Source organism: Phyllobates terribilis, unplaced genomic scaffold, assembly GCF_046119375.1.
Source record: "Phyllobates terribilis strain yellow unplaced genomic scaffold, ASM4611937v1 Scaffold_2__4_contigs__length_985480577, whole genome shotgun sequence".
NCBI classification, from domain to species: Eukaryota; Metazoa; Chordata; class Amphibia; order Anura; family Dendrobatidae; genus Phyllobates; species Phyllobates terribilis.
Window position 1 is genome coordinate 644,411,826 of NW_027362762.1, and position 26,270 is coordinate 644,438,095.

General features: G+C 43.5%; 1 protein-coding gene across 1 annotated transcript in view; it reads left to right on the forward strand.

Moving 5' to 3' along the window:
- LOC141246694 (pancreatic secretory granule membrane major glycoprotein GP2-like) overlaps positions 1-23,556 on the forward strand; it is a 45,175-nt gene extending 21,619 nt beyond the window's left edge. Inside the window, exons 9-14 of the mRNA XM_073669138.1 lie at positions 12,019-12,176; positions 12,297-12,545; positions 13,855-14,014; positions 14,130-14,196; positions 23,320-23,352; positions 23,549-23,556. Coding sequence (XP_073525239.1) covers positions 12,019-12,176; positions 12,297-12,545; positions 13,855-14,014; positions 14,130-14,196; positions 23,320-23,352; positions 23,549-23,556 — 675 coding nt within the window. The remainder of the gene's footprint in view (positions 1-12,018; positions 12,177-12,296; positions 12,546-13,854; positions 14,015-14,129; positions 14,197-23,319; positions 23,353-23,548) is intronic.
- Positions 23,557-26,270: the final 2,714 nt, after the last annotated feature.

A 26,270-nucleotide genomic window follows, 5' to 3' on the forward strand; every position in this document is an offset into this window, starting at 1 on the left:
AAGTGAAGCAAGTGTGTGGACAGCCTGGAGCAGACCTATGGACAATGAAACTATTGGCTGAAGGTCAACAACGCTTCATCCACGAACATTTACAAGAGGGTCCTGCATTAGGAACTGATAAGCAATATTTTCTTTCTTAAGCAGTGTTTGAACACCCAGTGTCACTGGCCACTAAGGGCATTTGTATAATATGTTCAGTCATCCAGTCCTCCGGACTGTCTATTTCTTTACCAATGGTGGAATTGGGTGGGGACAGGTCTGCTGCTACTACAAAGGAAGGAGGGCTGTCCTCATCTTATTTAACAGGAGTGCACTGTTCCCCCGCCTCCCGGGGTGCTGGTGTGCTCCTGAATGATTCACAGCTCGAATCAACAGCATGACGGCTTCACTGGCCCGAACTTTGCGCAAGTTGAGGCCTATGCAGCATCGGAGGAGCACAGTGGTACTGAAACTGGCCGGGACCAGCAATCAGCCATCAGCCAGCTTTAGAGCATCGCTTGCAAGCAGTATAGCAAAAAGCACTACCCTCCTTATCTAGGCAACTGGCCACTGCTGTTTGACCGCAGAATTGGTAACTTATGCAACAAGCAATAAATAATAAAGCTAAAAAACTCTCCACTTTTGAGAATGGAAAAGATTATTTTAATAACAAGCAAATTTCAAAGTTGGCTATTTTTATAAACACTTTTATATTCCACCTTTTGCTGCTGCTTCTAGATTACTTCAGTCCCTATATTGCTATTCAAAACATGAAGGTGACGATTCAGAAAATGGATTGTATATGAATCCCTGAGCATGTGCAAACTTATTTTATAGTGATTTACCAGCCAGGAGCAATAAGAGGAGAGTGGAAATCCTACTGCAAGTACTGGACCATTTGGCAAATGACAGTATTTTCAGATGGGCAGTCCAGCCATGTACTCAGGTTATGTATACTTTGAATGGTTAGAACTTTGCAATGCAAGCAATTATCATGAGCTGTTTGACATTTCAGTAGGTCACAAACATCATTAAAATTTATGATACCTTTTTTTTAAGTACCAAACTTTTCTGCACCAGTCTTTACTGTATAAATCTGCACCTATGTCTCTGCTGTAATGCATATGCATAAAAAGTATAAAACATACGTTATATATGGGAAAGTTTAGAATTTCTATCCAGGCTGCTTTCACACAATGCAGATTTGGTCAAAATATTGGTAAACTTGCAAGTGAAAGCATCCTGTCGTACTAGTCAACACTATCAATATTATTGTAATTATTTATTTTACTCCCTTATATAGCGCCATTAACTCCACAGCGCTTCACACACACCATCATCACTGTCCCCAATGGGGCTCACTACTAGTGTTGAGCCACCCCCGTAGTGTTCGAGTTCGGTTCGGTTCGTCGAACACCCGTGTGTTCGCCGAACTGTTCGTCGAACTGTTCGTCGAACACCTTCGAACACCGTTAAAACCAATGGCAGGCAAACAAAAACACATAGAAACACATAGAAAACACCTTCAAAGGTGTCCAAAAGCTGACAAACTGCTCAGAAGACATAACTAACACATGGAAAAGTGACAAGTACATATAGTCATGCGAAAATAAAAGAGGTGGAGGAGTAAAAGGAGGGGGAGACACAGATATAGGCATGTCATGCTCTTCTAAAATCCAAAAAGTGAGAAGCCGACACGGCCAGTCCGCTCCTGCCCGTGCCACCTCCGTGTCGCCGGGTTTGTGCCAGAGCCGCGGTGAACCCTGACGGCCAGCCCCCCTCTCCCAATACTGGTGCCTGTCCGCTGGTGGGTCGAGCGAGCCCCCCTGTGGTGGAGGCAGCTCTAAGCTTTTTAATTTAAATTGTCTCTCTAATTTGAATGAATACACTTTAAATCCATTTACAAGGATCTATTGGAGGGCAAGTCTCATGCCAGCAGCCGCGGTAATTCCAGCTCCAGTAGCGTCCACTAAAGCTGCTGCAGTTAAAAAGCTTTTATAAGGATCGAGCTCGGCTGTCCACCGCAAGGCATCCTACTGCCAGTCCCAGCCCCTATGCCTTGGGGTGCCTCCTGATGCTCTTCACTAAGTATCCCATGGTCCCGAAGCATTTCCTTTGAAAAAATTAAGTGCCTAAACTACAGGTGGTGCAGCTTGCTTAACAGCCGGGATAATCCGCTCACTAGCAGACACTGCTACTAGGCACAAAGTATTTCCTGGGCTAGATGCAGTTAAAAATTTGTAATTAGATACTCTCGTTGGATGCTGAGAAAGCATTCCATAGAGTCTCCTGGCACGCCATATATGATTCTCTTAAAAAGCTTGGGGTAGGGGTCTAGGGGACCCTTTTATAGCCAAAATCACGGCCCTGTATCGCAATACGTCACCTAGGCTGAAGATAAATGGAACTGTAGCACCCTGAGGGCTCGGTTGCTACAGACGTATTGCACCTCACCCAGAGGTGTGATATCTCACTCTCAGGTAAGGATGGAGTGTGGATCAGGACCCGACACCTGCATGCATTACACCACATTGCCGTGGGGCAGGGCGACCAATATGCCCCTGAGATGGGCACGACAGTCCCTGTCCCTGGCTGGAGTGGGGGGAGGGAACACTGAGGAAGGGGAACCCTGTAGTGCAGGAGCAGGGAGGAAGCAGTTCCTGGGTGCATTGAGAAGGGAGTATAAAAGGTGGGCACCATCTTAGTTCAGTGCAGAGAAGTCTGAGCAGAAGTGGCAGGGAGCAGGGGCTCTGCATGAGCTCTGCTCCGGAGGCGGGCCTAGTAACAGAGGCCCAGGCCTGGAAGAGGGAGAAGGAAGGAAGAGGAGCGGAGAAGGCTCCAGGAACGAGGAATGAAGGGATCCCAGGGGTGCGGACGGGCGAGTCGCCAACGCACGCCCGAATCCACCTGCGTGGAGGGGTCAGGCCAAAGGGGGAGACCGGTCCCCGAACTAGTGGAGGCAGGAAACGACCCTCAGCTAGAAACCGGAGGCTCTGACATTTTATGTGGCGCAGCCCCTCGCTACACCTGATAGGAAGGCACCACATAGGGTCAGGGAAACTGGCGCCAAGTTTACCAAGAGGAGGCCCGAGGCAGCCGGACAGAAGTGTTGGTAAGAAAGGCCAGACAAAGGACACACAAAGGGGGTCCTGTGAAGTGCTCCAAAGTTATCTGGGAGTTGTCTGAGCCCCTCACCTGGTGAGCACAGTACGACGTGGGCAGCCGTTACCTCCAGACGTGGTCTGGATAATAAGAACTGTGAGTAAAGGCCCTGAACTGCATCACTGACTCCGTGTCGTTACTGCTGCTGCCCTGCACCATCACCCCCATCCTCCGCATACACTGCCCTGAGGCTATACTCCTCCCGTGGGGAGTTATGCTACGCTCTGCTGCACCCACAACACCAGCCTCAGTGGTCTGCCCTGTAGCGGCGGTTCACTCTGACCGCAATCCACGGGTGGCGTAGTCGGACATTTAAACATGAAAACCACATAAATAGTTCCGCCACTGGTTTGACCGCCCTGAGCCACGGAACTGGGTCGCCGCCACGAAGACTACAACCACCAGCATCCACCAAAAAGGGTCCGGCTCCGGGTGTCCCAAGGCCCAGGGGGTGCGTCAGAACATTTTCATCACCTTTCACAATCACCAATGGGACAAGGCAGTGATGTCCTCTGTCCCCTCTCTTATACATCCTAGTGACGGAGCACCTGCTCTCATCAATTCGCCATAACCCCAATATTAGGTGGATTGAGGTGGGAGGCACCGAGTACAAGTGCTCTCTATTTGCTGATGATGTCCTAGTATATATCACTCAATCACATATATCCATCCATGCTGTTATGGCTGAAATAGATCACTTTGTTACATGGTAAAATTTTAAAATCAATGCAGCGAAGTCTGAGGCCCTCGATGTCTCCCTCCCCAAATCCATATAGGATTCCATCCAGTCCAACTTTCCCTTTGCCTGGCCCTCACAGGGTATCAAATACTTAGGAATTCCTATTCATAGAGACCTCTCCCATCTATGTTATCTTAATTTTGGGCCCTTTATTGAACAACTCCATACAGACCACGGTTGGCAAGTTAGAACTGTAAGATTCACTACGTGAACCACTGGTGTTTTGTGGAAAAGCACATGTACACTGCGTTCCAAATTATTATACAAAAAGTGTTTAGGAGTGATAAGGGAAGAATTTGTTTGTTTGTCAGTTAAACTCATTGATGGTGATGTGTGTCAGGGCTCTTTATATCACTGTAAGCAATTGCAGACACCTGTGCTAATTAGTTTGGCAGGTGTGTCCAATGAAAGGCAAGACTACTTAAGAAGGCTCTCTCACATTATTAAGCAGCCTACATTTTCTGCCAAAATGGGAAAGAAAAAGGATGTGTCGGCTGCTGAGAAGCAACAAATTGTGGAGTGTTTAGGTCAAGGCATGACTACAATCAACATTGTGCGATGATCAGGATGAAGTGTCTTGGCAATCAAGAAGTATGTAGCTGATTCACAGTACACACGTGTGCGTGCTGATAAGGGCAAATTGAGGACTCTTTCCTACAGGCAATTACGTCAGGTTGAAAGAGCAGCGGCAAAAAAGCCTTGTCATAGCAGCAGACAAGTTTTTGAAGCTGCTTGTGCCTCCAACGTCCCCCGAACAACAAGATGCAGGGTCCTTCAGAGGTTTGCAGCTGTGCATGCGCCATCCTGTCGACCTCCTCTATCCACTTCACACAAGCAGAAACGGCTCCAGTGGGCCAAACATTACATGAAGACTGATTTCAAAACTGTTTTGTTCACGGATGAGTGCCGTGCAGCGCTCGATGGTCCAGATGGATGGAGTGGAGGATGGCTGGTTGATGGACACCCCACGCAAACACGGCTACAGCGCCAACAAGGAGGAGGTGGAGTAATGTTTTGGGCTGGAATCATGGGGAGAGAGATTGTCGGCCCCTTTAGGATCCCTGAAGGCGCTAAAGATGAACTCCATAATGTATGTGGATTTTCTCAAACAGCACTTCCTGCCATGGTTCAAGAAGAAGAACCGTGTATTTCACAGCAAGATCATTTTTCTGCATGATAATGCACCATCTCATGCTGCACATAAAACATCTGCATCTCTGGCTGATATGGGCATAAAAGGGGACAAACTTATGGTGTGACCCCCATGCTCCCCTGACCTCTACCCCATTCAGAACCTTTGGAGCATCATTAAAAGGAGTGTCTATGATGGCGGGAGGCAGTTCACATCTAAGCAACAGCTCTGGGAGGGTATTCTGTCCTCATGCAAAACAATTGAAGCAGAAACCATCCAAAACCTGAAAAATTCAATGGACGAGAGAGTTCAGAAGCTCCTTTCGAACAAGGGGTCCTATGTGAAAATGTAACATCACCTAGAATAAAGTTTTGAGTTGAAAACTGTTTGATTTCAGTTTCTAACAACCTGCTAATGCTTATAATTTCAAAAATGACCATTTTTTTGGTCTTTATTAAAATGAAAAGGTTGATCGAAAAGTTTGGGGGATCTAAGAGTGTGGCAACCCAGTAGTCATGATTACTTCGAATTCTGACAATATGAGGGTCATGCTGCAGGTAGTGCAGCAAGAAGGCACTTATGTGCCTTGCGCATCTCGGAGCCCCAAAATTATTTTCCGGGCTAGATGCAGCTAAAAATTATTTTTAATTTTAAATCTGGTGAAGCTTTAGTATAGATGGCCTAATAGGATCAGTGCTGCACACTGCTACAAAGCCCAAATTATTTTCCAGTCAAGATACAGATAAACATGATTAGTAATTTGAAAGCTTAAAACGGTTGGTAGGGTGATTTTAACCAATCATCAAGCTTTTACTCTCCCCAGGATGACACAGGGGTAGAAAAGTCGTTTCGGATCCATGATTTGTTCATCTTTATGAACGTGAGTCTGTCTACATTATCAGTGGAGAGCCGCGTGCGCTTATCTGTCAGCACACCACCAGCAGCGCTGAACACACGTTCAGACAGAACGCTGGCTGCGGGGCATGACAAGATCTCCAAGGCGTAAGTGGCTAGCTCCGGCCATTTATCCAGATTGGAAGCCCAAAAAGAGCAAGGGTCCAGTGACACAGTCGTGGCTTCAATGTTTACTTGGAGATACTCCTGTACCATCGTCTCTAGGCGTTGACTATGTGTCAGACTTCTTGTCTCCTGTGGCCTTGCAAAGGATGGGCTAAAAAAGTGGTGAAATGATTCCGCAAAATTGATGTTACCAGCAGATACTGTGGTTCTGTTACGGTTTGAGTGCTGAACACTTGACGGTCCCACGGTTGGCAAGTTGGAACTGTGAGATTCACTACGTGCACCACTGGTATTTTGTGGAAAAGCACATGTAAGATTCTGCAACAGTCTCTGCTGATACTCCTGCATGCGTGCATCCCTTTCTATGGCAGGAATAATTTCTGCAAATTTACTTTTGTACCGGGGATCTAACAGTGTGGCAACCCAGTAGTCAGGATTATTTCTAATTCTCACAATTCGAGGGTCATGTTGCAGGTAGTGCAGCAAGAAGGCACTCATGTGTGTTGCGCATCCAGGAGCACCAAGTCCCTGTTGTGTTGGTGGCGAGGTAACAATCATGCTTCCTTCCTCTGTCCTCTCCCCCCAACCTCGCACAACAGAAATGTGATCAAGGTCTCCCTCATCTGATGAGTCTTCCATCAGTTCGTCCTCCACTTCTTCCTGGGCTCCTGCACCTTCCTCACTAGTTTGGCTGCTACCATGCGCCCTGGTAAAACCATCTCCCCCACCCACACATGCCTGCCGCCTTGGTGCTGCCGACCGTCTGGAACTTGCAGATGTTAGCCCCTCTCGCATACAACTCCTCCTCCTCTACTTCCTCCACCTCCTCTTGTGCCACCACCTGACTCCGAATTCTGTTTAACATGTGCTCCAGCATGTAAATCACCGGAATAGTCATGCTGATAATGGCATCGTCAGCACTAAACATCTTCGTCGCCATTTCAAAACTGTGCAGAAGGGTGCATAGGTCCCTGATCTGAGACCACTCCTCCAGCGTGATTTGCCCCACCTCTGAATCTCGTTGGCCCAGGCTATACGTCAGAACGTATTGCACCAGGGCTTGTCGGTGCTGCCACAGTCGCTGCAACATGTGCAGAGTTGAATTCCACCGGGTAGGCACATCGCATTTTAGCCGGTGAAGTGGCAGGCCCAACGACTTCTGTAGAGATGTAAGTCGCTGAGCTGCGGGATGCGAACGGCGGAAGTGAGCACACAGCGACCGTGCCCTCTGCAGAAGGCCATCTAGTCTGGGATAGTGGGCTAAAAATTGCTGGACAACCAGGTTCAACACGTGAGCCATACAAGGCACGTGTGTGACATTGCCCCGGCGAAGGGCCGCACCCAGGTTTGCAGCATTGTCGCACACGGCCTTCCCTGGTTTCAGGTCCAGTGGAGACAACCATTCATGAAATTGGTTCTCCAGAGCTGACCACAACTCCTCAGCTGTGTGACTCACATTTCCCAGACATTTCAATGTAAAAACCGCCTGATGACGTTGAGCCCTACTGCCAGCATAGTAAGGAGGTGTGCAGGATCCCTTCTGCGCAGTTAGAAAGCTTGTGGCATGACCAGACAGGCTTTGGGTGCAGGTGGAAGACCGAGAGGAGGTTGAGGAGGCAGAAGCAGTGGAGGAACTTTGACATAAAGAGGATTGACGCACAACTCGTGGGGACGGCAAGACTTGGACAGCAGCCCCTTGTCCTGCTGTCACCATAGTTACCCAGTGCCCAGTCAGCGACATGTAACGCCCCTGTCCATGCCTACTCGTCCAAGTGTCTGTGGTGAAATGCACCCTGTCACACACAGAGTTTCTCAAAGAAGCGGTGATGTTGTGTGCGACATGCTGGTGGAGCGCAGGCACACCTTTCTTTGAGAAGTAGTGCCGACTGGGCATCTGGTACTGGGGCACTGCGACGGACATAAGGTCTCGAAAATCCTCTGTGTCCACCAGGCGGAAAGGCAGCATTTCTGTAGCCAAGAGCTTGCAGATGGTGAAATTCAACCTCTTAGCTTTCTCATGGCTAGGAGGAAATGGTCTTTTACTTGTCCACATCTGAGGGACCGAGGGCTGGCTATTGTGCTTAGACGGGGTTGATAAGGGTGTCCCCGGCAAACTGCCGGTCTGTGAGGAAGATGCAGGCGGACATGTTAGGTTGCCTTGATCCAAAGGTGGTGCTATCGATGTCGGACAGCGCTCAACACCAGCTGGTGTTACCACCTCCAAAGAAAATGATGACCTGGCAATCACGCTGGCTGTTGCGGGTAAAGAGGTGGCAGGTCTGCGCCCCAAAACAGGTGTGACTGCTGTCCCCCCAGTCACAGAGGATGAAGAGGCCGCGGATGCACAAGATATGGCAGACGGTGATTGGCCCGGCAGGCTAGGCCGCATTGTAGCACACTGAGCTTCCCACTGCAACTTATGCTTCATGTCCATGTGCCGGTTCATGCATGAAGTACTCAAACTATGTATTTTTTGGCCTCTACTTAGCTTTTGCTGACAAATGTTACAGATAACACGAGTTGGGTCATCTTTATCGATCTGAAAAAATGCCCAGGCTATGCAAGGCTTAGCACCCATGCGACCTGAAGAGCCACCACGACTTGTGGTGAGAGGCAGAGTTGTGTTTGAAGATGCAGTTGTTGACGTGCTTCCAGTACTACGTCTCTGTCCAGGAAGGCGCAACCTGACCTCGTCGTTACTAGCATCTTCCTCCACCTCCTCTGCTGACCTCATCTCTTGGCTGACTGTGGGTTGACAGTAAGTGGGATCTCCGACCTCATCATCATCACCCTGTGCGTTATCACACCCGTCGTCCTCAGAGCCAACCTGTTCCTGCCCTGACAAAAAACTAAAGTTGTCGCTCCAATCAGGTATTTGAGTCTTATCATCGTCTTCCTCATTGTCTCCACCAACAGGAGTTACAGTTTGGGAATGAGGGTCTACATTATGGTCAGAACCTTCTGCGTCTGGTCCTGGATCCGACTCATAAAGATTCTGGGCATCAGTGCAGATCATTTCCTCGTCTGGATTCACAGAAGCGCTGGAGTCGACCTCTGATTCCCAGGCTATAGTATGAGTAAACAGCTCTGCAGACTCAACCATCTGTTCTACCTCATACTCAGACGGGCAGCTGGAGATTTGGGAGCTGTGAGGAAGCAAGTGCGATTTGGGTGACACCTTTGAGGACTGGAGTATTTGTGATGTTGAAGTTGATGTGGAGGAGAGCCCACTTAAAGGAGCACTTGATATCCGTTGAAGCACCTGCTGTTTTTGTGCCTCATCTGGAATTTGTAGCGATTGGCGTGGCCGTAAGAAAGGGATCTTATCACATTGTCCGCTAAAAGAAGTAGACATTTTAGTTTGGCTGGAAGATGGTCTTTCTTCTGCAGATGTTACTGTTGCTTTAACACCTACCCCACGGACACAACCTTTTTTCCCCTTCCCAACACGCCTATTCCCCTTTCCACCAGCAGCAGGCCTTTTTCCACTCATTTTGGTGGTTAACTAATTCACAACTCTGGAGTTGTTTGCACAAAAAAACAATGGATGGTAACCGAGCAGAGCTGAGTGGCCAAACTGTGGTATTAGGCCAAAACTATTGGCTGGATCAGATGCAGAAAAAAATTATTTTGAATTTGCAACCTGATGGAGGTCAGTATAGATGGACTAATACAAATAGTCCCACACACAGCTAGAAGCCCAAATATTTTTTCAGAGGTACTGTAGATGCAGATAAAAATTAGTTTTAATTTGCAACCTGATGGAGGTCAGTATAGATGGACTAATAGAGAAAGTCCGACACACTACTAGAAGGCCAAATATTTTTTCAGAGGTAGATGCAGAAAAAAATATATTCAGTTTGCAACCTGATGGAGGTCAGTATAGATGGACTAATACAAATAGTCCCACACAAAGCTAGAAGCCCAAATATTTTTTCAGAGGTACTGTAGATGCAGATAAAAATTATTTTTAATTTGCAACCTGATGGAGGTCAGTATAGATGGACTAATAGACCAAGTCCCACACACTGCTAGAAGCCCAAATATTTTTTCAGAGCTAGATGCAGAAAAAAATTATATTCAATTTGCAACCTGCTGGAGGTCAGTATAGAAGGACTAATAGAACAAGTCCCACACACTGCTAGAAGCCCAAATATTTTTTCAGAGCTAAATGAAGAAAAAAATTATTTTTAATTTGCAACCTGATGGAGGTCAGTATAGATGGACTAATAGACCAAGTCCCACACACTGCTAGAAGCCCAAATATTTTTTCAGAGCTAGATGCAGAAAAAAATTATTTTTAATTTGCAACCTGATGGAGGTCAGTATAGATGGACTAATAGACCAAGTCCCACACACCGCTAGAAGCCCAAATATTTTTTCAGAGCTAGATGCAGAAAAAAATTATTTTTAATTTGCAACCTGATGGAGGTCAGTATAGATGGACTAATAGACCAAGTCCCACACACTGCTAGAAGCCCAAATATTTTTTCAGAGCTAGATGCAGAAAAAAATTATTTTTAATTTGCAACCTGATGGAGGTCAGTATAGATGGACTAATAGACCAAGTCCCACACACCGCTAGAAGCCCAACTATTTTTTCAGAGCTAGATGCAGAAAAAAATTATATTCAATTTGCAACCTGCTGGAGGTCAGTATAGAAGGACTAATAGAACAAGTCCCACACACTGCTAGAAGCCCAAATATTTTTTCAGAGCTAAATGAAGAAAAAAATTATTTTTAATTTGCAACCTGATGGAGGTCAGTATAGATGGACTAATAGACCAAGTCCCACACACTGCTAGAAGCCCAAATATTTTTTCAGAGCTAGATGCAGAAAAAAATTATATTCAGTTTGCAACCTGATGGAGGTCAGTATAGATGGACTAATAGAATGATGCTATGCCCAAAAGATTTTACTTCACTAGGTGCAGTAAAAAAATTGGTATTCTATACACAGGTGTTATATCTTGCAACACAGATAGGCTACTCCACTGACTAACACACTCTGCAATAGGCCAAAAAGGATTAGCTTTGCTAGATTCAGCCAAATGCTGTGAAAAAAACTTGCACAGCACTGGCACAGACCTGCCTGGCAAAAACTGATAGGAACTCATGTAACCTAGTCCTGAAAAGGACTCCAATTACAATTAGTCTTTACTCCCACAACCTATCTATTTAAGAGCACAGACCTCCCTGATAAAAGTCGTAGGAAATGCTGTAACCTAGTCCTTAAAAGGACTGCAATCACAACTATTCCCTACTCCCAAGCTATCTGTATATTTGTGCGAAAATTGGCTTGAAATTAACAAGGTATAGCGCACACAGCAACAGCGGTGCCGTCTAACACGCAGCTGCAGCAGTGAGAAAATGGTGGCGACGGGGAAAATGGCTTGGTCTTATAGGGCAAGGACATGTGACATACACTGCCAATGACACATGCCCTTGCTTGTGTGAAAAAAAGCACTTCGCTCCGTGTGTGCGCTGCTGATAGGCTGACAGATTGCACCTCCCCACTGCAAATGCGGGAAAGAGAAAGAAAAATGGAGATCTTCATTGTTCCTGCAGAGATCCATCCCCTGCCCCTCCCCCCACCCCGCTGTACACTCAAACTGCGTATTAACATTAATTTTCATCATTACTGAGAAAAAATCCAGTTATGATTTTGGTGCACGAACAGTTATCGAACATAACCTCGAACAGCCGAATTTTTCTCAAATTGTTCGTGTTCGCCGAACGGCTCGAACACCGCCCAAAACAGCTCGAATTTGAGATTGGCGAACAGTTCGAGTAGAACAACGCTCATCTCTACTCACTACCTACATTCCCTATGAGTATGTCTTTAGGGTGTGGGAGGAAACTTGAGTAGCCAGAGGAAACACACTCAAATCCACATTTCATATAATCATTTGTTTGCAGGTAGATTTCCTATTCAATGAATAATCTTAGTTGTCATCTTCTGCTTCTTCTTTTCTGTTACTTGCAGAAAAATGTGACCCATATAACGTTTGCAAACACCGTTAACATTCCAGGACAGATCAGCAATGGAGTTATCACTGCAGGAAACCTTAGCATGCCATTCTCCTGCACTTACAACCTTACCATGGAGACTGCGCTATACACCGTGCTCAAACCCGTTATGACGTATGTATGCCGACTACTAAACTTAATAATAGCTATAAAGTACATAGAGTATAACATGAAAACTCATTGAGTGGCACTGATCTACCTGTTATGTACTAATACATTCACTGACCCTAACAGCACCCAGAATCTGAATACAGGTGGCATTGAGGGTAATGCCGGCACCACACTTGCAGCCTATTTGAGCTCATCATTCACTCAGCCCTTACAACAGTCAGACCAGGAAAATATAGCAATCGGATCAACTCTATATTTTGGGATGACAACACAATTCCAAGACCCTGATTTCGTTCTTCGAATAGATCAATGCTTTGCTGCTCCGACTAGTGATGGCAGTGGACCAATAAAAGTGCAACTAATTCAAGGCGGGTAAGCAATTGCTTTGACTATATACTGACTGTTCATTTAATACATGAAATTATTAAGGACCTATTACTCATACAGCAGGACTATGCTGAGATAAAATAAATATGCCATTTTGCCACAGTTTTCAGTGCTGGCTTGTTGTGCAGTATGAATGGTAAGGTGTGAATATGGCCTGAAGGCCATAAAATCCAGGTGCGACAGCAGATTCCAGGAAGCTGATATAGAGATTTTCTGAATAAATCATTATACCAGAGAGTTCGACCTAACCAGATTGTGGTTCTGCAGGTTGTTAGAGTGCAAAAAAGAAAAATCTATCACTTAGCAGAGCTGTTGTTTTAAAAGAAAATCATCTAAGGTCACTGATGACCCCTAGTTCTCCAGCACAAGTCCCATCCTTAGTGGCATGTATTAATACTTTAGTGTTATGCTTTGAGTGAAGCTATATTTAAAGTGAATCTCTATCTTTTAGTATCATGTTATTTTGAGGTCCAAAAGTCTTTTTTTTTTAACATGTTAACATTTTTATAGGTAATAATATTTTTTCTGAAACAGAGCACCAAATATCATACAATGGCTTATATTTAAAAGACAAAATGCTGACTTCCGGAAACCACCACTAGAGGGTGCTTAGGAGATTACTAAATTCAATTTTTAATAGCATCAGGAAGGTTTTATGCTCGCTCCGGTTATGGTTGCCTTCCGGTCTGATAGTGGCATTTAAATGGAGCACGTGCTTCCGCTTACTGGTTTCCATCATGGGTTGCCATGGCAGCAATCTTGGTGCTCCTCTGAAGCTTATATTTGCTGAGCGTCAAAGGCGGCAGAGATTTACACTATATACTGCTTATATAGTATAAGCGATCAGACGATCACAGGTTTAAGTCCCCTAAGAGTACTAAGAAGTAAAAAATAAAAAAGTTAAAAAAAATATACAATGTGATATATAGTTTAATATGGTGGTGATGTTTAAAAAAAACTGCTGCATCTTAAAAAGGGTTTTCTGGGAGAAGTGCACACCTTGTGGGGAAGAGTAACATTGGAAACCTTAACAGTCTATTATATACAGGCTTCCACTATGATTGACCATTCCGGCAGTCTTCTTGTGACCACAAGTATGCAAATATGCAAACCGCTTATGAGCAGTGACAAGGACCGCTGGAGCTGTGAAACATAGCTGAATCCTTACAGCGCGTATATTACACGCTGTCAAGTTTTCCAGTGTCACACTCCACTGTAGTTGTGTACTTTGCCTGGAAAACCCCTTTATGGCTAAAAGACATATACAGCATATTTTGTACATTTTCTTGGACAGTTGTGCGGTTGAAAATGGACCTTATACCCAAGTGGTTGAAAATGGAATATCTAAGGAGGTCAGATTCAGTATTACAGCATTTTCCTTCCAAGGCTACACTACTGTCTACTTATTTTGTGATGCTCGACTGTGTCACACTGCAGGTGACAGCTGTTCAAAAGTAAGTAATCCTCATTAGTCCCTAAGGTAAACCCTATATTTTTCCTTGCCACACAGTATCTTCCATTTTCAATGTGTAGTCCTTGTTTTAAATGTTTCTGCTTCTTTTCACGCAGTGTTCATCATCTCGTGAGGCTTCTCTGGAAGCTGTGAGATTTGGACTTGGCCCTTTTACATACCAAGGTAATGGATATATTCTATACATTTATACAAATTTGAATATGAGAAATAAAGGAAACATTTCCCTAAAGAAAAAAATACTGAAATTTTTTCACATCCCATATACAACTGTCTAGTAGTTGTATGTATTATTGCATCTCAACTCCATTGAGGCCATGTATTGAGATATAATACAAAACTACTCACAACCAGTGGACAAGGTAAAAAAACAGCTGTTTTTCTAATCATGACACCCACTTTAACAGGGTTGTCCGGCCTCAGGCTGAAAGTCTGCAGTCACTCTATCTGTAAGGGTGCAGTCAGCTGGCCATATAACAAGGATGACGATCGCATTGCAATGATCGAACTGGCCGTTGGCTCACCTGACCCGAGCATGACAGCATGCATTTCTATGTAGTTGTCACGCTACATAGGAGAGCCGACAGCCAGTTCGATCATTACGATGTGATCGTCATGTTATACGGCCATCTGACTGTGAGGATTGTCTGGTGCCCATGGAACAAGCAAGTATGTATTGTTAAATATACTTATTTTGTATATTTATTTATTCAGGACTTTTTACCAGATGTGATAGGCTGTGTGCCCACGATGCGTTTTTTAAGCGTTTCCGCAGCGGCAGAAACTCTTAAAAAAACGCATGGTAGAAGGCCTGCCATGTTCCCCAATGATAATGTGCTGTGCACATGCTGCGGAAATTTCCCCTGCGGATTATCATTGCGGAAAAAAACGCAGCACTACCAATTATTTTGCGGAAGTGCTGCGTTTTTGCCGCCATTGACTTGCATTGGAACGCATGGATTCTGCATCACTGTATATGTAGATGCGCATTCCACGCGTTTCAATGTGCGGATGGTACCCGGGTGTGGAGAACAGGAGACTCTCCTCCGGACCCGGGTACCATAGTACCTGTGAAAAAAAGAATAAAATAAAAAATAAATATTATATTTACCTTCCGATGGCCCCCGGTGTGCTTGTCTTCACTTGCCGACAGCTCGCGATGGACTGAAGGACCTGTGCTGACGTCATAGTCATGTGATGGGTCACGCGATGCTGACGTCGGCAGGTCCTTCAGTGTACCGCGATCTGCCGGCAAGTGAGAAGTGAGGGAAGCAAGACTCCGGGGGCCATCAGAAGGTAAGTATAGATTTATTTTTTTATTTTTAAACATTCTTTATGGTCACACTATATAAATCCATGCCGTTGGCATGGATTTATATAGTGTGATCAAGTTGTCAAGCACTTTCCAAGTGATGCTAAAATCACTTGGAAAGCGCTTGACAACCCGAATGTGGAAATGCGTGTGAAGAACGCTTCACTTCCGCATGTCCCTGGCAGGAAAACGCATTTACAATGCGCATGTACAATCCGCATGCGTTTTTTCTGCCAAGAGAGATGCAGAAATGCTCAGGAAAAATCCAGAGCATTTCTGCATCATGGGCACATAGCTATATTCCAGAGAAAATGTCACAATGTTTCTTATAAAAATGTCGTGGTTTACTGAATTGTCCGCCAAAAAGAATCATTGCAGCAAAACACAAAATAGCTGAAGTAGTTACAAAAAGATTGTCCATTTGTCCATAATTAGCTCATTAGTTGAAGTCCGTTCTCCATCTTTACCGGGATCCTGAATGGTAGTTGCATCTGTCTGTGTCAATATCATGGCTGAATAGGAGCACGTGGGTTAGGCTTTTATCAAAGAGGAGCACATCACAATGAAGTGAGAGAGAAGCGAACCCCCCCATGTGTCACATGGTTCATGGTTCACATATATATATGTGTCTCACATAGCAACTATTTCTATATATGCCAATACCATCTACCCTGAGCTAATTGTACAATAATAACCTGAATATTATGTCAGCAAACCTTCCATGAAGATGATGCAATCTATCCAGTACAGGATTGAGAGTAAGAATGAATAACCATAATTAATATTTAACATGTCCAACGGTACTGCAAGCATGTGATTTGCATACATGCGGTCATGTGCTGACTAGGTTGTCATGGCCTCGCTCAATGCAAGTGTATTGTGCAAGGTTGGATACAGTCTAGTTGAATGTGGCCATGAGTATGCAAATCATATTTTTGCCATCACATGACTGCCCACTACTGGCGCCGATACTGCAGAAACCCCACAGCTTGCAGTGCGTGCGATGTGAGGATTCACAAGTCTGCAGTCACATAGAGTAATTGCAGATTTGTAGCCAAAGACTGGCTGTCCCTTTTAAAAAAAGAGTCTAAAAAATAAACATTTTTATTATTCACAATACAACTCACATAGAGAGACATATTAAAGCTCAGTTTTGCCACAAAACTTGAGTCTCCCCAAAAAAAACATTGTAACATGCTGTAGCAGACATCATATGTATGACAGTTGTGACAGTCACTGGTGATATATGTGAGGAGAGATATGTTTCATGGCGGCTACTAGCTTCAGTGAACTAAACCTACAAATTTCCTCCAGCATGTTATGTGTTGGGGGTTAAACCACCATTTTAAAAGGGAATGTTTTTTTGTGAATGACCTTGAGAAGGGTGGGAAGTCATTCACCATATATCCACCTCAGGGTGTGTCTGGGCAAGTTAAATGCTCAGTCACTGTTTTTTTTTCTCTGGTGTGGTCTGGAGAAGGAAGTCTTCAGACTGTATGTGTGGAAGCCAGAGAACTCCACAGAAGGACTTTTTGGTGAAACCGTTATGTGCGAAACCCTGCTCGCCTATGGACTGTACTATACTTTATCTTTTGTTTTTCGTTATCCCAGAGAGGACGTGTTTACTTTGTGGAATCATGCTGAGGTTTATGCCATATATCAATAAACCTGCAGGAAGTTAACTTGAGACATGTTTCCTGTGTCTGCCTCTGTGAGGGTTGAGCAAGTTGCTTTACTACACAGTATACTTTTCTGAAAGCATTGTTTTTGGAGGGACTATCTCCAGAAATATGGCATCGATAGGCCTGACAGCAGCACACGCTGGCCTGCAGAATTTTAGTAGGGAGCTATATAGACTCCATAGACTGCCATCAACTCTCAAAGGGAACTTTACAAAATGTGCCAGAATTTTGTTTAAATCTGAGCCAGAATTCTGGCATCCATGCAATATACCATATTTATTAAGGATTTTAGACATTTTGGTACCTCGCCAGACACTAGAAAGTATTTAGAAATTCAGGTATTGCTAACTGTGCTTGTAAAATAAACTAAATTTAGTGAGGATGTACTCCAGTTTTTGGCTTGCATAAAATGTGGTCTAAAAGTAAGATAACTAATATCTGATGTAAGCTTATGGCCATATTCATCAATAACAATAACTACTCAAAATTATTTAAATTGAGGAAAAATTTACAGACATTTGGCATTTTTGCGACAGTTCCGGCCAGTTCCACCAACTTTTTTGAAACTGTGAAGTGCTTGGGAGGGATAAGACATGGCTAAGTGTGCCCTACAAATACATCATAGTTTATACCATATACATGGCGTAAATTCAGACAGAAATGCATGTCAGATATGTTTGATGCTTTAAGCTTACAGTACAGACCAAAAGTTTGGACACACCTTCTCATTTAAAGATTTTTCTGTATTTTCATGACTATGAGAATTGTACATTCACACTGAAGGCATCAAAACTATGAATTAACACATGTGGAATTATATACTTAACAAAAAAAGTGTGAAACAACTGAAAATATGTCTTATATTCTAGGTTCTTCAAAGTAGCCACCTTTTGCTTTGATGACTGCTTTGCATACTCTTGGCATTCTCTTGATGAGCTTCAAGAGGTAGTCACCGTAAATGGTCTTCCAACAATCTTGAAGGAGTTCCCAGAGATGCTTAGCACTTGTTGGCCCTTTTGCCTTCACTCTGCGGTCCAGCTCACCCCAAACCACCTCGATTGGGTTCAGGTCTGGTGACTCTGGAGGCCAGGTCATCTGGCGTAGCACTCCATTACTCTCCTTCTTGGTCAAATAGCCCTTACACAGCCTGGAGGTGTGTTTGGGGTCATTGTCCTGTTGAAAAATAAATGATAGTCCAACTAAACGCAAACCGGATGGAATAGCATGCCGCTGCAAGATGCTGTGATAGCCATGCTGGTTCAGTATGCCTTCAATTTTGAATAAATCCCCAACAGTGTCACCAGCAAAGCACCCCCACACCATCACACCTCCTTCTCCATGCTTTACGGTGGGAACCAAAGATCTCAAATTTGGACTCATCAGACCAAAGCACAGATTTCCACTGGTCTAATGTCCATTCCTTGTGTTCTTTAGCCCAAACAAGTCTCTTCTGCTTGTTGCCTGTCCTTAGCAGTGGTTACCTAGCAGCTATTTTACCATTAAGGCCTGCTGCACAAAGTCTCCTCTTAACAGTTGTTGAAGAGATGTGTCTGCTGCTAGAACTCTGTGTGGCATTGACCAGGTCTCTAATCTGAGCTGCTGTTAACCTGCGATTTCTGAGGCTGGTGACTCGGATAAACTTATCCTCAGAAGCAGAGGTGACTCTTGGTCTTCCTTTCCTGGGGCGGTCCTCATGTGAGCCAGTTTCTTTGTAGCGCTTGATGGTTTTTGCAACTGCACTTGGGGACACTTTCAAAGTTTTCCCAATTTTTCGGACTGACTAACCTCCGTTTCTTAAAGTAATGATGGCCACTCGTTTTTCTTTACTTAGCTGCTTTTTTCTTGCCATAATACAAATTCTAACAGTCTATTCAGTAGGACTATCAGCTGTGTCTCCATCAGACTTCTGCACAACACAACTGATGGTCCCAACCCCATTTTAAGGCAAGAAATCCCACTTATTAAACCTGACAGGGCACACCTGTGAAGTGAAAACCATTTCCGGTGACTACCTCTTGAAGCTCATCAAGAGAATGCCAAGAGTGTGCAAAGCAGTCATCAAAGCAAAAGGTGGCTACTTTGAATAACTAGTGTTGAGCCACCCCCGTAGTGTTCGGGTTCGGTTCGGTTCGTTGAACACCGGGATGTTCGAGGAACTGTTCGTCGAACTGTTCGTCGAACACCTTAGAACACCGTCGAACACCGTTAAAACCAATGGCAGGCAAACAAAAACACATAGAAACACATAGAAAACACCTTCAAATGTGTCCAAAAGCTGACAAACTGCTCAGAAGACGCTCTCTTTAAAAAAGCTGGCCGGCAATTCAGCAGCTGCACACACCGGTACCCGACAATTTAGACAAGAAGGAATAGAGCATCACACATAGATTAGATAGATAGAAACATGTCAGTCACATATATAAGAAGTACAGTGACAGTGTTGGTTACTGTACTTGTCATTTAGTGTAAAGGATTTATTAAAAAAAAATAATAGTGTTTTCGTACACCGTCTCTTTAAAAAAGCCGGCCGGCAATTCAGCAGCGGTACCCGACAATTTAGAACAGAAAGAATGGAGCTTCACACATAGATAGATAGATATAAACATGTCAGTCACATATATAATAAGTACAGTGACAGTGTTGGTTACTGTACTTGTCATTTAGTGTAAAGGATTTATTTAAAAAAATAATAGTGTTTTCATGCACTGTCTCTTTAAAAAAGCCGGCCGCCAATTCAGCAGCAGTACCCGACAATTTAGAACAGAAAGATAGAGCATCACACATAGATTAGATAGATAGAAACATGTCAGCCACATATATATGAAGTACAGTGACAGTGTTGGTTACTGTACTTGTCATTTAGTGTTAAAATAAAGGATTTATAAAAAAAAAAAATTGGCGTGGGATCCCCCGTAATTTTAGTCTCTAGCGGAGGTTAAGCAGACGGCTGGGGCAGATGTTTGAAGCCTGGGAAGGGGGTAATACCCACGGAGCTTCCCAGGCTACTAATATCAGCCCCCAGCTGAATACTTAGCCTTTACTAGCTATTAAAATGGGGGACCCCCCCAAAAAAATGACGTGGGGTCCCCCCTATTTTATTAGCTAGCAAAGGCTAGGCAGACAGCTGGGGGCTGATATTAATAGACCAGGAAGGGTACCATGAATATTGGCCCCTCCCAGGCTAGAAACACCAGCCGTCAGCCGCCCCAGAAATGGCGCATCCATAGGATGCGCCAATTCTGGCACTTAGCCTCGCTCTTCCCACTGCCCTGTAGTGGTGGCAGTGGGGTAATAGGGCTGAGGTTGATGTCAGCTTATAATGTCAGCTGACATCAAGCCCAGGTTAGTAATGGAGAGGCGTCTATAAGACACCCCCATTACTAACCCCATAGTCAAAGTTAAAAGAAAACACAAACACCCAGAATAAAGTCCTTTAATTGAAATAAAGACACAATTCTTTATTGTTCTAAATTAAACCATACTTACCATCACGCCCATTCCAGCTGAAGCCAACGATCTCCTGCAATAAAAGAAAAATAATAAAGCAACATCATCCTTACCTTTCCATGGTTCCCACGACAGCTCCAGCTCTGCTACATCGAGATGACAGGCTGGACCGCAGCAGAACGCTGCCATCCAGCTTGCCATGCCGCACAGACTGAGAAGCGCAGGATGCTTGCGCTCCTCAGTGTCTCGCTGTGACGGCATCCAGATGAGCCGAGGTCATGTCCAATGAACTCGGCTCACCTCATGCACGTCACTGACAGCGTGGGAAAATTCTCCTGCACTCAGCGCTTCAGCGTGAGAATTTTCCCACGCTGTCAGTGACGTGCATGAGGTGAGCTCTTCATGTCCAATGAACTCAGCTCACCTCATGCACGTCACTGACAGCGTGGGAAAATTCTCCTGCACTCAGCGCTTCAGCGTGAGAATTCTCCCACGCTGTCAGTGACGTACATGAGGTGAACCGAGTTCATTGGACATGACCTCGGCTCATCTGGATGCCGTCACAGCCAGACACTGAGGAGCGCAAGCATGCCTGCGCTTCTCAGTGTCTGCGGGATGACAGGCTGGATGGCAGCGTTCTGCTGCGGTCCAGCCTGTCATCTCGATGTAGCAGAGCTGAAGCTGTCGTGGGAACCATGGAAAGGTAAGGATGAGGTTGCTTTATTATTTTTCTTTTATTGCAGGAGATCGTTGGCTTCAGCTGGAATGGGCGTGACGGTAAGTATGGTTTAATTTAGAACAATAAAGAATTGTGTCTTTATTCAATTAAAGGACTTTATTCTGGGTGTTTGTGTTTTCTTTTAACTTTGACTATGGGGTTAGTAATGGGGGTGTCTTATAGACGCCTCTCCATTACTAACCTGGGCTTGATGTCAGCTGGCATTATAAGCTGACATCAACCCCAGCCCTATTACCCCACTGCCACCGCTACAGGGCAGTGGGAAGAGCGAGGCTAAGTGCCAGAATTGGCGCATCCTATGGATGCGCCATTTCTGGGGCGGCTGACGGCTGGTGTTTCTAGCCTGGGAGGGGGCCAATATTCATGGTACCCTTCCTAGGCTATTAATATCAGTCCCCAGCTGTCTGCCTAGCCTTTGCTAGCTATTAAAATAGGGGGGACCCCACATCATTTTTTTGGGGAGGTCCCCCATTTTAATAGCTAGTCAAGGCTAGGTATTCAGCTGGGGGCTGATATTAGTAGCCTGGGAAGCTCCGTGGGTATTACCCCCTTCCCAGGCTTCAAACATCTGCCCCAGCCGTCTGCTTAACCTCCGCTAGAGACTAAAATTAAGGGGAACCCCACGCCAATTTTTTGCATGAAAACACTATTATTTTTTTTAATAAATCCTTTACACTAAATGACAAGTAAAGTAAGCAACACTGTCACTGTACTTCATATATATGTGACTGACATGTTTCTATCTATCTAATCTATGTGTGATTCTCTATTTCTTCTATTCTAAATTGTCGGGTACCGCTGCTGAATTGCCGGCCGGCTTTTTTAAAGAGACAGTGCATGAAAACACTATTATTTTTTTTAATAAATCCTTTACACTAAATGACAAGTACAGTAAGCAACACTGTCACTGTACTTCATATATATGTGACTGACATGTTTCTATCTATCTAATCTATGTGTGATTCTCTATTCTTTCTGTTCTAAATTGTCGGGTACCGGTGTATGCTGCTGCTGAATTGCCTGCTTTCCATGTTTCACTGTGAGCTCTGTTCCCATCGATTTGGGCAATCACTGTAATGCCACAACCACCATGGCTGTGGCATTACAGTGAGTGGCAGACAATCCCTGCATGATTGGTGCTCTAAATAGCGCCAGACATGCAGGACACGCTTTTGGTGCACGAACAGTTATCGAACATAATCTCGAACAGCCGAATTTTTTGCAAATCGTTCGGGTTCGTCGAACAACTCGAACACCGCCCAAAACAGCTCGAATTTGAGATTGGCGAACAGTTCTAGTCGAACACCGCTCATCTCTAAGAATAACCTAGAATATAAGACATATTTTCAGTTGTTTCACACTTTTTTAAGTATATAATTCCACATGTGTTAATTCATAGTTTTGATGCCTTCAGTGTGAATGTACAATTTTCATAGTCATGAAAATACAGAAAAATCTTTAAATGAGAAGGTGTGTCCAAACTTTTGGTCTGTACTGTATGTTACTAATCAGTGAAAAATTAGAACAAAACATTCATCCTTTATTTTTTTTTAATATTGAACTTAGTGTTATTGACTTTGCTTTTCAGTGCATGGGTATCACCCAAAGAAAAGTATATTCCACGTGGTATATATTTCTTTTGTATGGGACATTATGGATGACAAGACTCTGAGTGATCCCCCCAGCATATGCACTGAACATAAGATCAAATCAATGTGAACTTTTGGTCAGATCACGTTAGAGCCCTACATTTCCAAGTTACATCAAGAAAGTTATCCATGCTAACACTAGATAAAAGAGTGTCCTTTTTGCAATTCATTGGGTTAGTATATGTCAATGTATCCTTTGCTGTATAAAATAGTGCAGTAGACTATACTATTCTTGGAAGAAGCAGCCAGCAAAAAATGTATACTGCGTGATAGACTTTCATAACATGGGAACTTCCTACACTTGTACTTTATAATATAACAAAAAAAATTATGCCAACCTTATATATGTATTTCTAAAATGTCTAACATACTGTATCAGAGAGATTCCTAAAGACTAAAAACACAAACACTTGTGATGCCTTACGAGTCTTTTTCTACTTGTTTTTCCTTTGTCTACAGATACCATAGATTATTCCGCCAGCAGTAAAAACGGTAAGATATTCTGCTCTGCAACAAAATATATTATCTGTGATTGCAGACATTGATATGTTTACCAGTTCCTTTAAAGAAGCACTCCAAAGTTTTTATCCTCTTAATATATTGCAATCATCATATTATATAGCACTGTGTACTTACAATTGCTCATTTTGCATCTTCTACCCAGATAATTGTTCTCTTTTTGCATTAGGTCTATGACATCACGATAAAAACAAACTAGCTAAATACTTCTAAGTTCTATGTAGAAACAGGAAGTCTATTTTCCCTGCATAATTCATCCCTTTTCAACTCCTCACTCAGCTGTCCCCTTCTCCCCCGGGCAGGGACTTTTATAGTGACTTATGACCCATGCAGGAAAAAGAGTCTTCCTGTTTCTACATAGAGCTTAAAAGGATTCAGTTAGTCAGTGCTTAATCATGTGATGTCATAGACCTAATGGAAAAGAGAAGAATTAACTGGGTAGAAGGGCAAAATGAGTAATTGTAAGTACACAGTGCTATATAATATGATGATTGCAATATATTAAGAGGATAACAATTTGATTCAAGTGCTTCATAAGTACATCTTGAGCACAGCCTCTTTCATGGTAAATGCCTTAGGGAAACAACCGACATCATGCTCTTGTGTTTCCAGTTATTTCACTTTAGTAACAATTCATGTTAGCTGCCCTATAGGCTACTGCTTACTTTCCTCATTCCTATGTTGAGAGGGCAGTCCCTGAAATCCTTCTGTTCTGACTTTTCCTTTAAACGTCTCTTTTTTCCCAACTAGTGAATACATTTGCTGTAGAAGATGTCTATATGTATACAGTTGTGCTCAAAAGTTTACATACCCCGGCAGAATTTTTCCTTTCTTCGCCTTGTTTCAGAGAATATGAATGATAGCAAAAAAACTTTTTCTTCACTCATAGTTATTGGTTGGGTGAAGCCATTTATTGTCAAACTACTGTGTTTTCTCTTTTTAAATCTTAATGACAACCAAAAACATCCAAATGACCCTGATCAAAAGTTCACATACCCTGGTGATTTTGGCCTGATAATATGCATGGAATTTGACACAAATGGGTTTGAATGGCTACTAAAGGTAACATCCTCACCTGTGACCTGTTTGCTTGTAATCAGTGTGTGCATAAAAGCTGAGTGAGTTTCTGGGATCCAGACAGACTCTTGCATCTTTCATCCAGCCACTGATGTTTCTGGATTGTGAGTCATGGGGAAAGCAAAATAATTGTCAACAGATCTACGGGAAAAGGTAGTTGAACTGTATAATAGAGGAAAGGGACGCAAAAAATCCAAGCAATTGATAATGCCAGTCAGCAGCATTCAAACTGTGATTAACAAATGAAAAATCAGGGGCTCTGTAAAAACCAAACCACGGTCAGGTAGACCAACAAAAATTTCGGCCACAACTGCCAGGAAATTTTTTCGGGATGCAAAGAAAAACGCACAAATAACATCAGCTGAAATTCAAGACTCTCTGTAAACTAGAGGTGTGGCTGTTTCCAGATGCACAATAAGGAGGCACTTGAAGAAAAATGGGCGGCAAGGTCGAGTCACCAGAAGAAAGCCATTACTGTGCAAATGCCACAAAGTATCTCGCCTACAATACGCCAGACAGCACAGAGACAAGCCTCAAAACTTCTGGAACAAGGTACTTTGTAGTGATGAGTCCAAAATTTAACTTTTTAGCCACAACCATAAACGTTACATTTGGAGAGAGGTCAACAAGGCCTATGATGAATGGAACACCATTTCTACAGTAAAGCACAGAGGTGGATTGCTGATGTTTTGGGGATATGTGAGCTTCAAAGGCACAGGAAACTTGGTAAAAGTTGAAGGAAAGATGAATGCAACTTGTTATCAGCAAATACTGGAGGCAAATTTGCACTCATCAGTCCGGAAGCTGCGCATAGGACGTACTTGGATGTTGCAACATGACAACGATACATAACACAAGGCCAAGTCGACCTGTCATTGACTACAGCAGAACAAAGTGAAGGTTCTGGAGTGGCCATCTCAGTCTCCTGCCCTCAATATCATTGAGCCACTCTGGGGAGATCTCAAGCGCGAAGTTCATGCTAGACAGTCCAGGAATTTGCAGAAACTGGAGGCTTTTTGCCAATAAGAATGGGCTGCTTTACCATCTGAGAAAATAAAGAACCTCATCTACCACAAAAGACTACAAACTGTCATTGATGTTAGAGGGGGCAATACACGGTATGTGAACTTTTGATCAGGGTAATTTGGATGTTTTTCGTTGTCATTAAGATTTAAAAAGAGAAAACACAGTAGTTTGACAATAAATGGCTTCACCCAACCAATAACCATGAGTGGAGAAAAAGTTTTTTTTGTTATCATTCATATTCTCTGAAACAAGGCCAAGAAAGGAAAAATTCTGCCGTGGTATGTAAACTTTTCAGCACAACTGTGTACGTTGTGCATCATTTCACAATTTGATGAAATTTGGACCCCAAAAAAGCTATAATTAATGATTTTGATAGTAATGTTAAAGAACTGCCCTTCAAGTACATACACAAGCATGAAATATTGACACTTCACACAATAAACCATTATTATGATGTTCAATAAAAAATTATATTGCAGTACCGTATTACCCAGAAAATTGATTTAAATAATTTTATGCCCAAAAAGACAAAAGTTTCCTAGGAGTGATGCCAATAATTTTTCCGGTTAGCCAATAAAGTTATCACTCCTATGAGACTTTTGTCTTTTTTGGGCATAAAAGTATTTACACAATAAACCAGAAATCTCCATCTGTATTAATCTAAAAAGATAGTAGATATTGCTATAGAGGAATCATCTTTGCCCAATTTAAAACTTGATTAAAGATGATGAGTAAATTGATTTGCAGGACAATGGTCAAGCAGCCACAATAGTATTCTGTGGCACCAT